Below are 15,840 nucleotides of genomic sequence, written 5' to 3' on the forward strand. Positions count from 1 at the left end.
AAGTTACATAAATATTCACCCTCAGTACAGTTGTCATGAACGGGGAAATTAGCTATATAGACCAAAACTGTTTTTTGTACCAGGCTGTAAACCTCAGGTGGACATTTGAGGAACTGCAGTTTTTGGCTTCACTTCACAGCCATGGAGATTACCGCTTAAAACCACCTCAGAAAGTATTTGGCTCTCCAGGTACTGTCATGACAGATAAAATGCAGTTGACCCTGCTGGTTCAGGCAGTTAGAGAAAACCGGTTAAAGAACCAGAGTTAATTTGGTGTTAAAGGTTTACTCCACGGTTTGGAGTCACGATTGTAGAGTTTTTTAATCATTAATTTCACCTCCGCTCACTATCTTTATCACATTTTATCTTGTAACTAATCATGGAAGTACACTAGCTACACGCATGAGTGTGACTACGTATCAGGCTGATAAAATATTGCAGGAATACATCTTTAATTACATTCCAGCAAAGTCTAAAATTATTGGAAGTACCACTACAAAGTAGTACCCACCACCAGTGGCACATGTTCCACCATTTGAGAACCAGTTTTATTGTAAAATGGACTTTAGTTCACCTAATTGTACTAATTATTATCTTTTATGACTCATATACAGCCACTTTATTATTGCTATTACACAGATCTGTAGTATTATTGCATTAAATGGTGTAGGCGTATCTAATAAAGAGGCCAGGGACAAAACCCTCCACATGACACCTGAAATAAAATCTGAGTGTCATAAAGAAGTAACTCACATGACGGGAACATTTCACATTATTTTTATTACAAGATAAATCTTAACACAGTCATGTCAACATAATTGACAATTCATAAACCCACAAGGTTATAATATATTTGGCACATAAATCTCATGTACTCAGTCTTATCGTACACATACTTTTCATAATCTTTGTATAGCTTATGTGTTTATCTTCTTCAGTCACTTGCTGGATCAGTTGGTCTTAATCTACAAACCTTAACAAGGTCCCTGAAGTTGTAGGTATGCTGGAAAGAAAAACAAAAAGGAGTTATTGAGTAAATTCAGCTGTAACAAACTACAGGAGTTACTCCTAAGACGACAACGAGCACATATTTGAACACCCCAGAGCTTCTGAGCAACACAAAACCTGTCATTACTGCACTGAGAGGATCATAAAAGAGAGAGCAGCTGCATGAAGTTAACAGATGAGTAAACTCTGACCTACTGCAAAACCCCAAATTAAATATCAACACTTTCCAGACTGTAAAGAACCAAGCCTTACCTCTCTACCAGCTCTGCACCAACAATGTCATGGATGTGGTATTTCATGTGGAATTTCACGTGTGCGGTCGTCCGCCGCTCTTCTAGCTCTGCCTTTAAGACTTCGCTATATTTGGACTTCTTCACCATGCCGAGCACCGCTTTACGACCTGACAGGAGAAGATGGTTAGAAACAAACAGTGCCGCCAATTAGCAAGACAGCGTCACTGTCATCATGAGGGCAAAGTATTGCTGAGACTGTTTTTCTTAACACTCACCTTGTATAAAGTACTTGGTGAATTTGCCAGAGTTGGGAATGGAAAGCCACCAGCTGCCTGCGTCCCTCACAGTCAGGACTCCTGACTTAACCAGCTGCCTGCATGGTGAGAAAATAAACAATGTAAATAAACAATGTGCTGACTGCTGATCTTTGAACACGTCTAAGGAGTTGGCATATGCAAAACAAATCCAAGAGTCATACGTTATCTCCGAGTCTGTGAACAGGAACTCCCTGAGCATCTTGTCCTTGCTGAAGCTCAGATCCGTGCAGGACGACACCACTTTCTCCAAGAACTTCTCCACGGTCGCTCGTGTCTCTCTGCCCTCCTCTGCTGCCAGCACTTTGGCCTTGTAGTCGGACGCAAAAATCAGCCCAAAAGCTTCGGCGTCAAACCCGAGCTGGAACATCAGAAGTTCTCCTCGCTCCCGCAGTTTATTCTGTAGACCACGAAGGAACGAAGCGAGTTGTATTTATCATATTTATAGACAGATAAAGACAACCTCTATGATATGAAAGAGCCATCTCACCAGCTCCTTGTCCACCAAAGTCTTGTCATTGTGTATGCTGTACAGTTGGTGTTTGAGAACAATTTGAGGCAATGTGTCATTGAAGAGCTTCCTGGGGAAGAGCGTCATGAGGTACTGAATGGTGGATTTGATGTCAGCTGGCCCTTTTAGATGAAGAAACAAACGGAAAGTGAATTTCACATCCTTTAATAAGATTTAAACAAAATTGTAGCTTTTTTTATTTTAAAAACCCACCATGTTGGTTTTTAACAGCTCCAAACTTCTCTGTGCCAACTCTTATTCTCTTCACCTTGAAGGTGTCTGAAATCAGAGCGCGTTTCCTGTTCATACCTGGAGGAGAAATAATAAGTCGACAAATCATGACTTGCAGAATTCACCTGTCCACCAGGTGACACAGCTGAGTCCCACAGACTCCTCAAAATAATTATATAGTAAAGTACTATCCACCCTATACCAACTTATACACTTAAAGTCGTTTATAAATAACATTTTTTTTCTCCTTATGTGTGACAATGAAGTTTTCTAATGAAGACAAACAAGTGTAGTGGTGTTACGGTTGAACGGGTGACCGTGTTAACTGGCGACTGTTGGCCGAATGAGTCTGTGGTGGTAAGCAAACAACGTGGCTGTCCTCGCGAATGCTTCTTTATTTCTTTTATTATTAAATGCGAAACACTTTCTTTTTACATTGTAACGTTAATAAGTAAACAAACAAACAGACAAACAAACAAACAGGCATTCAAAGAGGACGGCCGCGTATGTTCCTGTTTTCAACGGCTGTCGTAACTAGGACAACCACAGACTCATTCAAGCCAATAGTCACAAGTTGACATGGTCCCTCGTCTAACCGAAACACCCGTTTCAGGTTTCAGCTGTTAAAAACGGCGTGGCTGTCCCGTTTGTTTATTTATTTATTTTTTATTAACGTTACAATGTAAAAAAAATTACTCAAGAGTCGTTTCACAGTTACATATTCTCTCGCTTCGTCCGTTTCAACAGCTGTCGTAACTACAACCACAGACACGGACACATTCGGCTAACGGTCGCCAGTTAACACGGTCACTCTTTGTACCGAAACAGCGGTCAAATGGCTCTCATTAGCCGAGTACAACATGTAACACGTACCTGCTCGCTTGTAAACAGCATTAACAACGTTTTTTTTCCCCACATAGCACCGGCTCCGTTCACAGTCTGGACCGGACAGTTTCAAACCTCTCCCTTTAAACGGCTCTCTGCACGGGGCGTCTCGGCTCCCACCGAGCGGCCCGGATGACGCACTGCACCCGGCAGCGGCTCGATGTTTGTTACCGTGTTAGCCTGTGGTGCTAGTTAGCTACCCAGCTAACGGAGTAAACACACCGTGTATGTATTATTTTTCTAACTCACCGACAGCTGCAAGAGAAATAATGTGTTCATTAGAAAATATGCTGCAGCATCTAATAGGCGTGTTTATTAATTTAAAACCGACGCAGCATTGACATAATTAGGTAGCGTTAGCTGCTGTAGCCGTGCATGGGCGTCATGTTTTCATTTATTTACCTGTAATTTAGTTTTAAGAAGTCCTACATGCCAGTATTCATTACCATACAACATGCTTATTACATCTTACATCTTTACTATATATGTGTGTGTGTGTATGTATGCATTCACACACAACATACAGATATTTATACAAAATATAAAGCATTAACTGTGTTGATCTCATGCAGGGAAAAGGAAGTAATTCATAAAATACATAAATAATACACTGCAAGCATCTACTTTGATCATTATGTGGCACAAAAAGCATTAACATTAAAGGTACTATACACAAATTACTGCTATAAATTGTATTGGGGCTCAGGTTAAATGAAGAGATAAAGAAGTTGCATGAATAAATACATAAATTGCACTTGAAGGCATGAATTTAAATGTTTACTGTGTGCACATAGCACAAGAAAGCCTGCTGCACTGTTTCTTAAGTGACAGCACAGGTGAGCATGTTTTGCCATCCTGCAGGAGATCAAGACTTTCAAGTCAGTGTTTGTTTCGTCGCTCTTTTCTCCAATAGGCAGCGATGGACCACCACAAATCCCACAATCCCGACCCCGGCTTCCAAAAACACCAGTCAGCATACAGAAGAGAGAGAAATGACAGTGGAAGAAATCACAGGGAGTTTCAAAACGTCAGATCAAACCACCACCACCACCACCCATACCAGTATCAGTCTGGGCCAACTCCTGGGAAAAACCCACCCAGCTCTCGGGGCTTGAGCACCAGAAGGGAGAACTATGAAAGAGACTTTCCTGTGTACAAACAACCTGTCGAAGTCGGATGTTTTTCCCTCGACTCTGAGCGTCGATTCTTCAACGACAGCAGGCAAATGAGATACTATTCAGAACCTGACGGGAATCCTCATTTTGACCTGAAGGATGGATACAAGGACCGCTATATAAAGAGAGACGAAAGTGTGAAGGAGAAGCTGGACCACATCCTACGCTGGATCTTAGCCAACAGATCAAAGCTCAGCTCAAAGGTGGCGACCACAGCCTCACCATGGTAAGTGTCATCATCATCTGTAGTCTCTAATCCAACCACAACTATGTTTCCCATTGGACACGCATTCTTTGATCAACCTCTGCTCTTCTCAGTGCTTTAGATGTCGACTTTGTGACATGGCGCGGCCATCTGACCAAGCTGCTGACCACACCCTATGAGACACGGGAGGGCTGGTTGCTGGCGGTCACCAGGTTCAGGAACACGCTTTACATCAGTGAAGTGGAAACAGAAGCAGCTCGCAGGGAACTAGAGAACCGCACCGAGAGGCACCGAGAGATGATGTACTGGGGATACAAGTTCGAGCAATACACGTGTGCAGGTAGGTGGGTTTATGTCGTAGACCAGCAGCACCATAGCTGATAGAGAGATGGAGCTGGGACCCCCCATGACTGTACATATGTTGTATATATTAAATTAATGTGCAGAGCGTCCTATATGCCAACTCACATGATTGCACGAGCTATAATACCAGATTTATCTCATAATATGTTGGATATAATAATATTGCCTCACATTAAAAACCTAAATTTAATTTTTAGTCACATTCATGGAAGCCAATTTCTGCCAGCAAAGAAAAACAATCGATGACATGTTTTTAATTACATGAAAAATAAAAGCACTCATGGTTATTTCAAAATAAGAGATACTAAATCATTACTTTACTATCTTGATTTTAAAATAGCAAGCCAACATTTTCAAAACAGTCAAAACAATGAACACATTAAGTTATTTTATATGTATAGATTTCATAGTTTTAACTTGAAAAACCAACATTTTGACTTCATCATGACTCAAAATCTCAGAGATTTTTGACTTTCTTTTGAAATTTTGACTTATTAATTAATAATAATTACTCAATATTTGTGATGTACTGTAGTTTTTTTCATATTGTAGTATATATACAGTTTGCAGTGTGTATACATATATTCAAAATTGTGACTTATTATTTCATAGCTGTAACTTTAGTTTATCGTCATTCAAACATGTTAAAAACACGAAGGAACAAAAATCGTTCCCAAGCCAGCAACGTACACAATAAATAAATATAATGTGACCTGTTAGACCTATAAATAAATAAAAACCTGTATTAATAGAATACACAGTCATCATGTTTAAAGTGCAATGCAGCAGGACGGACTATGCATTTCATATTTTTGTCATTTTGACTTAATAACTTTTAATACATTGTCTTCAAAATTCAGACTTATGTGCATGTTTTGACTTACAGCGAGTATTTGTATCATTCCTAACACTCTGTCTCAATACATCTAACACGTCATATGAAGCACATACACTGATAAGTAGGTTTAAATGATAATGCTTCACCTTTGTCCATCCCTGTAGATAACGTCGACAGTTCACCTGACCCGGGTGGAGTGGTTAACACTAACGAGGCCTTCTGCACTGTGGTGCAAACTCGGCTCGCTGATCACAGACTTCTGTTCTCCGGTGAGGTGGACTGTCGGGATAAAGATCCCAACGCTCCAGGTCCTCCTGCGTGCTACGTAGAGCTGAAGACCTCCGCGGAGATCTGCACCCCCAAGCAGCGCAGCAACTTCCACAGGTGGATGATGAAACATCAACAACAACAATGAACGTTTTCACGTGTTCGATGTTTGATTTACCCGCTGTGGTCCACAGGTTCAAACTGCTCAAATGGTGGGCTCAGTCCTTCCTCCCTGGAGTCCCGCGTGTTATTGCAGGTTTCCGGGATCATGATGGGGTGGTTGTCACTGTGGAGACATTTCCCACCTCAAAGATTTCACATCTCATCAAGGTACAGTGTGATAAACGACTCATCAAAAACATATCTAAGCATTGAGAATGTATTTTAATCATTATTTTCTGGACAGAGCGAACCCAACTGCTGGAAGCCGACGGTCTGTATGAACTTTTGTTCAGACTTCCTGACGTTTGTGAAGCATACAGCTACTGAAGACAATCCAAGGTGAGTTACAATGACTACAGTGTTAACCTTAACATATTTTAACCACTCTGAGTTGTTAATGAATCCTTATTGTTCCCCCTCCAGCGTGGTCTACCTCTTTTCCTACGAGCCCCACAGAGATGTGACCTACTCCGTCCACAGAGACTCCCAGTACTCCTTCCTTCCACACTGGTATGTCAGGGAGATAACCAGCAGTCAAGACTCACAACACTAGTCCTGCTTTACAGCCAAGACGTGGTGAACTGGGACTGTTAATTTAGACCTCCAATGGAGGATTATTTACTTAAATACTTTTGATTTTTATCCTCTGAGAGAGGCTTCATGTTTTCATTTTGTGTCACCGTTCACTACGACACGATCCTCTGGATGTATTTCTGTCTGATTCTGTTGAGTTCTCAAGAATAACTCAGATACTTATGGATGCCTACAAGAGCTTCACTCTACACTTGAAAAATGAAGCTGACATAGTAATTACACAAGTAACGTAACTACTTCTGCTAACTCAGTGTTTTGGAGACTTTCCTGCTGGAAATCAGATACGCTTCTTTATTATCCCCAACCATAAAATCCATATTTAGTGCGTCTTAGTGCTCCTGTGGGAGGGAGTGTGGATCCGTTTTTGCTCACATTGTCTGGTCGTGCCCTTATCTTAAACCTTTCTAGAAAGAAGTGGGTCATTTAATTTCTCATTTACCTTTCTGTAACTTGGAAATGTTCCTAAAGGCCTCAGTAGGAGCGACCTCATACCCTTCTGAAGATCTTTACAGCTGCAAGTACGTATAATGGAGAAAATGACTTTCACCCTTTGACAACAGAAGGAGAGTGGGGATAAATATTGGGAAAAATTGGATCCTCGTAACCGGAACTTTTAACATTTTTATTCTTTCCATTTCTGTACTTGTGCCTCCTTTTTTTTGGCTTATCTTTCTTATTTTTCATTGCACTGATTGTGATATAATACTCCACACCTCACCTGTTCTGTGTTCACACAAAAAACAACAAACATGAATTAGTCAATAGTTTCTTAAACTTTATTAATTCTTGTTTAACCCCCCCACAAACAGTGGTATATTAATGAAACAAAATTAGAAAACAATAGGTAAAAAAAAGTGATTTTAAATATGTAAAGATGACTTCAAGTAAGTATTGCATCAGCAGTTACAAAAATATGTTCATGTAAACTGTTAAGACAAAACATCTCCTTCATCGGGGGAAGAAAAATAAGCATTATGAAGAATTCAAACCAGTGAGTGTATTCCAGTAACTGCTGTCCAAATCTGCTTGTTTTTTTACAACTAGAAGTGACACATTTTTTATTAAATAAAGTTAATTTGGTCCTCTTCTTTGTTTGTTCAGAGCTTTCTGATTTTTTTCCACACACCTGATGTCCTCAGATTTTCTTTCCTGCAGTCTAAATGAGTTGCGTTGCAGAACATTTATCACCTCACTCTTCGCTATTTCAACATAAACACCCTGGCTAACAACTAAATAAAGTGGCAGTGGAGGGCTAAAGGTTAGAGAGGTGAGAGGCTGCATAAAATCTGAGTGTGAAAGCTTCATTAACACCACCGCAGTGCCCTTAATCCAAACTCCAGCTCCAGTAGCCAGCAGATCAGACTGGTCGTGGTTGTACTGGGCAGCTTACAGGTGTGAATGCGTAACTGTGAATGTGATCTGCGTGGTTCTCAGTGCTCGCTGTGAAAAATAAGACGTGGACAGTTTCTAACTTTTCCAACACAAAAGTTCAATTTCCTTTACCCGTTATTCAGTCTGCTGATATGTACTTACATGGTGTAGCTGTGGACGGCAGGTGTGTGAGTCAGTAAAAAGGTCTGAAACATTTAAAAGGTGAGGTAAGTGATTGGGGAAATCCAGTCTTAGACCTATTAGGTATCGTCTGATGACAACTTAACCTCTGGAGGCAACAGCCAATGGTTCTGCCAAGACTTTCTCTGCAGTCTGATTAGCAACTTGATGTGTGAGAACGACACATTTCTGGTAACCTTTTTGAACAGATATCTGCATATTAATGCTAATAAAAAGCATTTCAGCCAATACATGTTGCCTCTTTTACTCTGCATGCAACTGTTTGCCTGCATGCAACCAAAGTCTGCTCAGACATGACTGGTCAATACTATTGGGACCACAAAGAGAAACTAGGTCCTAAAATCTTGGTCCCTGGCCTGAATGGATTAATGGATTAAAAAAAACCGACACATCCTATGATATAGTGCAAACTAGGGTGTGAACTGTTTCTTTCTCATGAGCCGAGCCACGACTGTGTACAACCACACACACAAAAGGCAGTGATCTCTTAAATGTGATGTTACAAAGTAATAATAATAACGGTAATAATAAAGATGTAAGGCAGCACTGTGATGAACAAACACTGTAAATTACTGCAAACCCTAACCCAGAGGTAAACAAAGGTACTGACCGATACAGACATAAAGACAGCAGACAGTTAAGTGCATCATAGGTTTCATCAACAGTCATTAAAGCTCGGTTTGTTCGTGACATGCTTTAGAGGCAGTCGACGCTCACATCGTATATTATAAATGTTAAAATCGAAACGTCGGTGCAGATTTTACGCACAGATCTCTACATACAAACGGGAGATCTGCACTTATCTCCTCTTTCATTGTTGTTACTGCTAATTTGTGACATCTTAAGTCAGCACATTTATTTAACTGACAGGAATTTCATGAGGTTTCTATAAAAATAAAACAAAAAACAGCCTAAATTCACAGTTAAAACATAAGACAGAGCAAAGAATGGTCCAGTGGTTTAGATCAAGGCTAAGTAAGTGGCTTACTGGTCTCATTATTTGCAACAAACCCCTGATGTTAAGAGACATTTTGGGGAAAACGTGCTTATTAAATTTGCTCTCATGCCGAGTGAGCCGGCTGACTTTCTCTTCCCCTAAATGTCAAATATTTCCTTACAATGTCCAATATCATGTGATGTTTCCCCAAACTGGTTTTAAATTCTGAGCTGATTTCACGGTACGATATGATATTTAATTGTATTAAACCTTTTTAAAAAGTGATGACATTTTCATTATTACTGGAGCCACTTCGGCTTCGAATACAGCCAAATCAAAGCGACGAATGCATTCTCATCACTTATTTAGGTTATATGGTTCTAAATTTGCTTCTCTTTACCGTACAAAATCAAAATAAATCCAGCTCCTATGAGAACAGACATTTACCAGTGGAGAACATCAAGTTCAGTTTGCATAAATTAACCAGTTTAAGGTCCAGAAAAAGACGGTATTACTACACCCAGCTCTGGTTGTAGTGTATGTTATCTCCTATAACGTTTACGTGACTGAGGCATTAACACGTCATGCGTAGATACAGTACTTTACTGCTTCAGTTTCTGGTTCAGACCCATGACTTTGAAGGTGGTGGCAGTGATCTTCTCGTACACGACAAACATGAGAGCGGCCGTCAGTACCGTCTGCAGCAGCTTGGCCTCCAGGCCTTTGTACAAACCAAGAAGACCGTACCTCCTGTAATAAAGAAGCATATGTATATTAATCCACAGCTGTCACAACATCGTCCCCACCGTACGCTCGCTGCGTCTGTGTTTGTGTTCATAGCTGCACTCACTTGATTCTTTCCATGAGCAGGGAGAAAATGTTGGAGAGGCTTCCAATCAAAGCGCCTTTGCCGTCACCTTTGTACTGACCGAACTGGCGAGAAAGCAAAAAGCGGGTTGAGATTTGATGAGTTTTATGCTGAAGACAGACAAGAAAGCAGGGAGAGAGAGAGAAGGGATGAATGCAGCAAATGACCACAGGTCAATCTGCATGCTCTGAACTACCAGGGTCCCCCATATGATCTATGAACACTCAGTCACCCACATTTTCACCGAGAAACAAAATGATGATGTCTGACTATTTCTTGGTCAGTACCAAGCTGACAGCCTGGTACAAAAAACAGTTTTGGTCTCTATAGCTAATTTCCCCGTTCATGACAACTGTACTGAGGGTGATTTTTTATTTAACTCACCTGTTTGAGTTATATTAAGGCTTAAAGTGATGCATAATTAATGTTGTGGCCACTTTACAGGTGGGTTGTTTGAGAAACCAGGCTTCATTCAGCCTGCCTCAGGTCCACCCACGATCCAGGTCAACCGGGAGGCGGCAGAGCCTTACAATGACTCTTCAGAAACCTAAAGGTGACATCAGTGATATGACGTCTATTGTTAGGACCAGTAATTTCCTAGAGTTTATGCTGGTTGCTGGGCGACTGGCCCACACCAAGAAATAATTGCCCAGCAACGAGCGTTGACTGGACCAGCAGAGTTTTTACACTTCAGTTTAGATCAGTGTGGTTCACTGAAACATTGGACGTCTATGTTACAGAGGAATAATCCTATATCAGGCTTTGGCTTCGCAGAAAATTCTTTCAGGTAGGACATATTTAGACGATCATCTGGCGTCACCGTTCACACGGTCACTAATGTAGAAAGGGTCAAATTTTATAAAACACAGTATTTACCCTCAGGATGGCCTGAACTGTCTGAAGAGGATACGTGGCAGTGGTAGCGATGGCCTTGGCGATGGCTCCAATGAGAAAGACCTCTGCTGAGGATATCTGTGGAAATACAACATGACTGATCGATTATAGTTTCCAACAATATAATTCAGTTATCGAAACATAAAATGAACAAAACGATAAATCGTCCATCAAAATTCTTTTTTTATCCATGTCATGACACGATCATCATGATGGATGGACGATGGATGAATTGCGATTAAATCTTGTAACGACATTTATTGTTCACGGAGGATTATCAACTGTTGCCAACATGCAAAAGTAAGATGGTGAACGTTACTTAACATCAGCCTGTTTTCTCAGCCTCACTGAGCTGCTAGCCTGACTGAAGTCTCTTGTTTGACTTTCTACTGTGCTGTGAAATATCTTTAAGTGGGACCCGCTCAGCACTTCAGCTGCCATTTCTACACAACAAAATGTTGCTGAGCAGGTTGCCAAGAGTTCAGCTTTTAGGTTTGTGCAATACTCTGTTCTTCTTCTCCTACAACCTTTTTATGGTGGCATCTCTCTATTTCTTCTGTGTCATAGTATTTGCACGCGTTTAGAGGGCGTTACCTATACTGATAACACATTTACGATCAAGTGGCATTCATTTTTCAGCACACTTGGGTAAGAGCAGATTTGGATGGTTATGAACGTAGGTTCATCTGGAGCTGACCTTCTTTGAACAGAAACTTAAGAGAAACTTAAAAGAATTCTGCTGCACTGGCTTTTTTTAAAGATATCTTTTAAGATTTTTTAACCTTTATTCGATAGTAGCAGCTGTAGAGCGACAGGAAAGCAGAGAGAGAGAGAGAAGGAATGTGCAGCAAATGGCCACAGGTTGGATTTTAAAACCCTGGGTCGCTGCTGTAAGGACTGAGCTCCTGTATATGGGGCGCACACTCTACCTACTGATCCAACCCTGTGCCCCTGCATTATCTTTCTTGTGTCCTCTCACCTTCCTCCCTCCTTTCCCCGCCTTCCTCTTCATGGCTTCGTAAAACATGAACTGCACGGCCGGGTTGAGGACGAGGATGAGAGAGGGCAGAGTGCCGTTCCACAGAGTTCCCACGCCCTCACTGGCTATGATCTGTGAGAAAGCATCTGAGAGGGAAAGCCCAAAAAACAGTTTTATAGCTGAGCAGCAACAACAAAAAAATGTTTAACTATAATGATATACAGATATACATATCACACACCAAATATGCCTCTGTACTGCGTCTGCTGGAGGTCTTCGTTTCTGAACTTTGCTCCCTGCAGCTTCAATCGAGTGTTGACCACCCACATGGGAGTGGTCAGGATCACATTCACCACCCCTACATGAGGAACAGATGGTTAGCTTTCTTGAATAAACAGAAAATAAATTAGCTATATCTGCTGTGAGGACTTGCTGCCTTTCTCTCTTTTCTCTGAGTCTGGACAGCTAGTTGGAGCTAGGAGAAACATTAATAAGGATTTGTTTTTACTGTGTGTGTTTACCTGATACGACCCCCATGAGCAGATCTTTGCCGGGTCTGGACTTGCCTGGAGCAGATGCCGTCAGCTTCTTCAGCGTGTTAAAGGTGTAGAAGTAGACAAAGTTGGAGCAGCACAGGCTGGAGATGACTGGTAACCAGCCTCTGTACAGAGACTGACTGGGAGAAGTGGTGGAGAGTCGTTTGAATAGTGAGCGTTCGGTCTCAGCCTAAACACGAGCGAGCCGGTAACAGCTTTGATTAGGGCTCCAGCTACTAATTATTTTCACTGACTATTAATCTGCTGATTCCTTTCTTTGTTAATCCCCTGATCTTGCACATTTCATTTATTTCTCTTGTGTTTAAATGGCTTGTTCTGTTTAACCAACAGTCAAAAAAACAAATGTATTCAGTTTTTGGCATTTCCAATTAAGAAATAACTGATTAATAAATTCAGCTCCAGGTTAAATATTGTAGATTTTTGTCATCATAAATGTCTGTTGCAATTGTGCTTAACTCAAATGTTCAAATCCAACCACTAAACCTTTATTTAAGAACAAAACAAGCCATTAACTTGCTTTAATTTGAACCCAGCAGGCTCTGTGATAGTAAACTCCACTTACAGTCCTTCTTCCTTTGCGATCTCAGCCAGGATGACCGGGGTAGACCTAGACTTTCGCTTCTCATCCACTGAAAAACAAACAAACACAAAACACAGTGAACACGTGCTCCGAACTAAATAAACATTGAAGCCTCAACATGAAACGCAACATTGCAAAATTGTTTCTTATCTTTCTAAGAAACTCAGGTGATGCCTTTAGAGCAGAGGCGGAAGAAGAAGTACTCAAAAATACATACAGTATCAAAGTACTACCATTATAAAATATATTTAAAGCACCAAAAGTAGTTTGTAGTAGTAGTAGTTTGTTATTGTATTATAAATACTGATGCATTAACTTGAAGTTGGTTAAAGTGAGGAAAATGATTATAACTTTATATGCTCGATCTGGTGGATAGCTTGTGTATTTAAAATCCATAAAGTTTGATGTTAATCTAGAATATTACACAATTTATTCATATTAGTAGTCTGAATCTGCAAAGTAACTAAGAGTTATCAGATAAATATAGTGGACTGAAAGTAAAGTACTACAGTATAAAGTAGCAGAAAATTAAAATACTACTTGCCTCACTAAGTGTCTCAAAACTGTATATAAGTACAATACTTGAATAAAAGTCCCACTGCATCAGGCTTGATACAGTGAGGAAATTAAGAAAAAGGGAAGTAAGTTAAGTTAATAAGTTTATTTATATCATATTTCCAGACTTCACAAAGTGTTTGGGGGTGGTGGCAGTAGCTCAGTCAGAGAAGAACAGCTGAGGTGGCTTTACAAACTCCTGACTGCTGCCCATCACTGCATCATCTCTGCACATGCGTATGTCTATCAGCCCTTTGTGCGAGTGTGTGGTTGGAAAAGACACAATAATTATTAGATTTTTACATATACAGGTGTGAAACACAACCACACACAAAGGAGGGCTCATGTGGAGAGATGATGGGAGTGACAGGGAGCAGGTAAGGGGTTCGGTACCTTCGTCAGGAGGTGAACTGACCGGTCCATCCTTTATACTTTGATCCATGCTGGACTTGAGCTGGCCACCCTCTGGTTCCCTACAGACTGAGCTACTGCTCAATAAAAGTTAATCTTCTAACAGAAAATAATCAGCAAGTAAAATAAACATAAAGATGAATAAATAAGGTGACTTGTCACAGTGTAGGTGACTTAAAGTCAGATTATCTTTGTAATAGTTGGTAGATTGGCTCCACTTTGCAGCCAGAAAAACAATGATTATCTATTATACAGCCACACTTTGCAGCCAGAAAAACAATGATTATCTATTATACAGCCATGCTTCATAGTGTAGTTAAACTATCTGATCTGTGTTCAGGGTTGCTGCTATCATTTAACCTCTGTCCAGGATGATAAGACCTCCAGCTCACCCTGCAGTCTGCTCTTGGCTGTGTCCAAAGGGAAGAAGACGGTCATAGCTATCACACTCCCCTGAAACAAAACATAATAATACATATAAAAAACGATAAAGTAGTAAAGTTTTTTTTAAGACAACACTCTTAACCTCTGCTCACCGTTGCACCTGCCACAGCATGAACCAGCGTCTCGTAGGACAGCAGGCCGACAGCCGAGCCACCGTTGCCGGACATCTCTGCAGCGTGTCCCGGTCAGAGCGCACACACCAAACACCGTGAAGTATCCGCGGAGAGGAGCTGGAGCTGGGGCTGGTGGTCGGGCTGGTTTGACTAGCTGCGCAGGTATTTGGAGGGGGGGTTAAGTAAACATTGACAGCTCAGACTTCAGCAGACAGAAACAGAAAACTGTCGAGTGACGTCTCCGCCCAGTCTCCGTTCATTGGCTGAGAGCTCTGAGCCGGTTCACCACTTCGTCCTCGTCCTCGATGTTGTCGACGTCCTCTTCACCGCCACCTGCTGCACTGGAGGGTGGACACCTTAAACCAGGGGGGTCCAACAGTGAGCCGGATCATTTGGTTCACCTCACCAAGAAGAGCCCCAAATGGCTCTTCATTTGACCACTTTTATAATTTAACGCTGTTTTGACTTGTGATTTGTATTTGAACACAGACATCACTTAAATTTCAATAATTTGCTGTAGCCAATTGCATTTACAGTTTGTTTTTAAATCCCTTGTAACTTCTCTGAAACCACCAATGAATGCACTAATATGCGTGAAGAACCACTCTGCGGCACAAAGCAGATAGAAATGCCTATAAAAACTTAAGCATAGAAAAAAAGGACAGCTATTGATTTTTTAAAAATTATTATTTAAACACACACACGTCATAAAACAAGTAAAGTACTGAAAAAAGATAAATTAAATAACAGCACTCAAGTAAATGTGCTTTGTTATTGCCCACCACTACATCTGGACAAATTAAAACCAAAATGTTTTTGGTTTAGAGTAAAAAATAATAAATCCACCACACTCCTCTCTCTCGTCATACAGTATCTCACAAAACAGCGGGCCATAAACAATATATCATAAAAACAAAGCTGTGGGCCACATAAAATCGAACTAAAAACAAAAAAGAAAAAGAAGAAACACAGTTTGTTTTAGTTTGTTTTTTAGTTTGTTTTCTGGCTTTTCAAACTTTATTAACAAAACAGATATGTGAACAAATGGTCTTTTTAAAATATTATAATTAAAAACTAAATAAATTCAAGTAATAACAACAAATACATTTAGGTAATAACAACAAATACAAATGCAATGCAATAC

General features: G+C 40.6%; 3 protein-coding genes across 3 annotated transcripts; 1 reads left to right on the plus strand and 2 right to left on the minus strand.

The window, feature by feature from the left end:
* Window positions 1–761: 761 nt before the first annotated feature.
* On the minus strand, window positions 762–3,294 carry LOC104918804 (serine/threonine-protein kinase 19). Its single transcript, XM_010730663.3, has 7 exons — window positions 3,171–3,294; window positions 2,280–2,375; window positions 2,046–2,188; window positions 1,720–1,955; window positions 1,517–1,614; window positions 1,261–1,408; window positions 762–1,003 (listed from the first exon to the last, which is right to left on the minus strand). The coding sequence occupies exons 2-7, from the start codon at window positions 2,371–2,373 to the stop codon at window positions 961–963; spliced, it is 762 nt and encodes a 253-aa protein (XP_010728965.2). The 5' UTR covers window positions 2,374–2,375; window positions 3,171–3,294; the 3' UTR covers window positions 762–960.
* Window positions 3,286–8,727, plus strand: dxo (decapping exoribonuclease). Its single transcript, XM_010730662.3, has 7 exons — window positions 3,286–3,407; window positions 4,096–4,583; window positions 4,676–4,902; window positions 5,928–6,147; window positions 6,225–6,360; window positions 6,437–6,531; window positions 6,616–8,727. Exons 2-7 carry the CDS (start codon window positions 4,102–4,104, stop codon window positions 6,743–6,745), a joined length of 1,290 nt encoding a protein of 429 aa, XP_010728964.3. The 5' UTR covers window positions 3,286–3,407; window positions 4,096–4,101; the 3' UTR covers window positions 6,746–8,727.
* slc25a17l (solute carrier family 25 member 17-like) lies at window positions 7,541–15,033 on the minus strand. Its single transcript, XM_019253296.2, has 9 exons — window positions 14,676–15,033; window positions 14,532–14,592; window positions 13,156–13,222; window positions 12,558–12,712; window positions 12,278–12,394; window positions 12,037–12,182; window positions 11,040–11,135; window positions 10,146–10,228; window positions 7,541–10,045 (listed from the first exon to the last, which is right to left on the minus strand). The coding sequence occupies exons 1-9, from the start codon at window positions 14,748–14,750 to the stop codon at window positions 9,898–9,900; spliced, it is 948 nt and encodes a 315-aa protein (XP_019108841.2). The 5' UTR covers window positions 14,751–15,033; the 3' UTR covers window positions 7,541–9,897.
* Between the last annotated feature and the right edge of the window lie 807 nt (window positions 15,034–15,840).

Source organism: Larimichthys crocea, chromosome XII (genome assembly GCF_000972845.2).
Source record: "Larimichthys crocea isolate SSNF chromosome XII, L_crocea_2.0, whole genome shotgun sequence".
Lineage (NCBI taxonomy): Eukaryota > Metazoa > Chordata > Actinopteri > Sciaenidae > Larimichthys > Larimichthys crocea.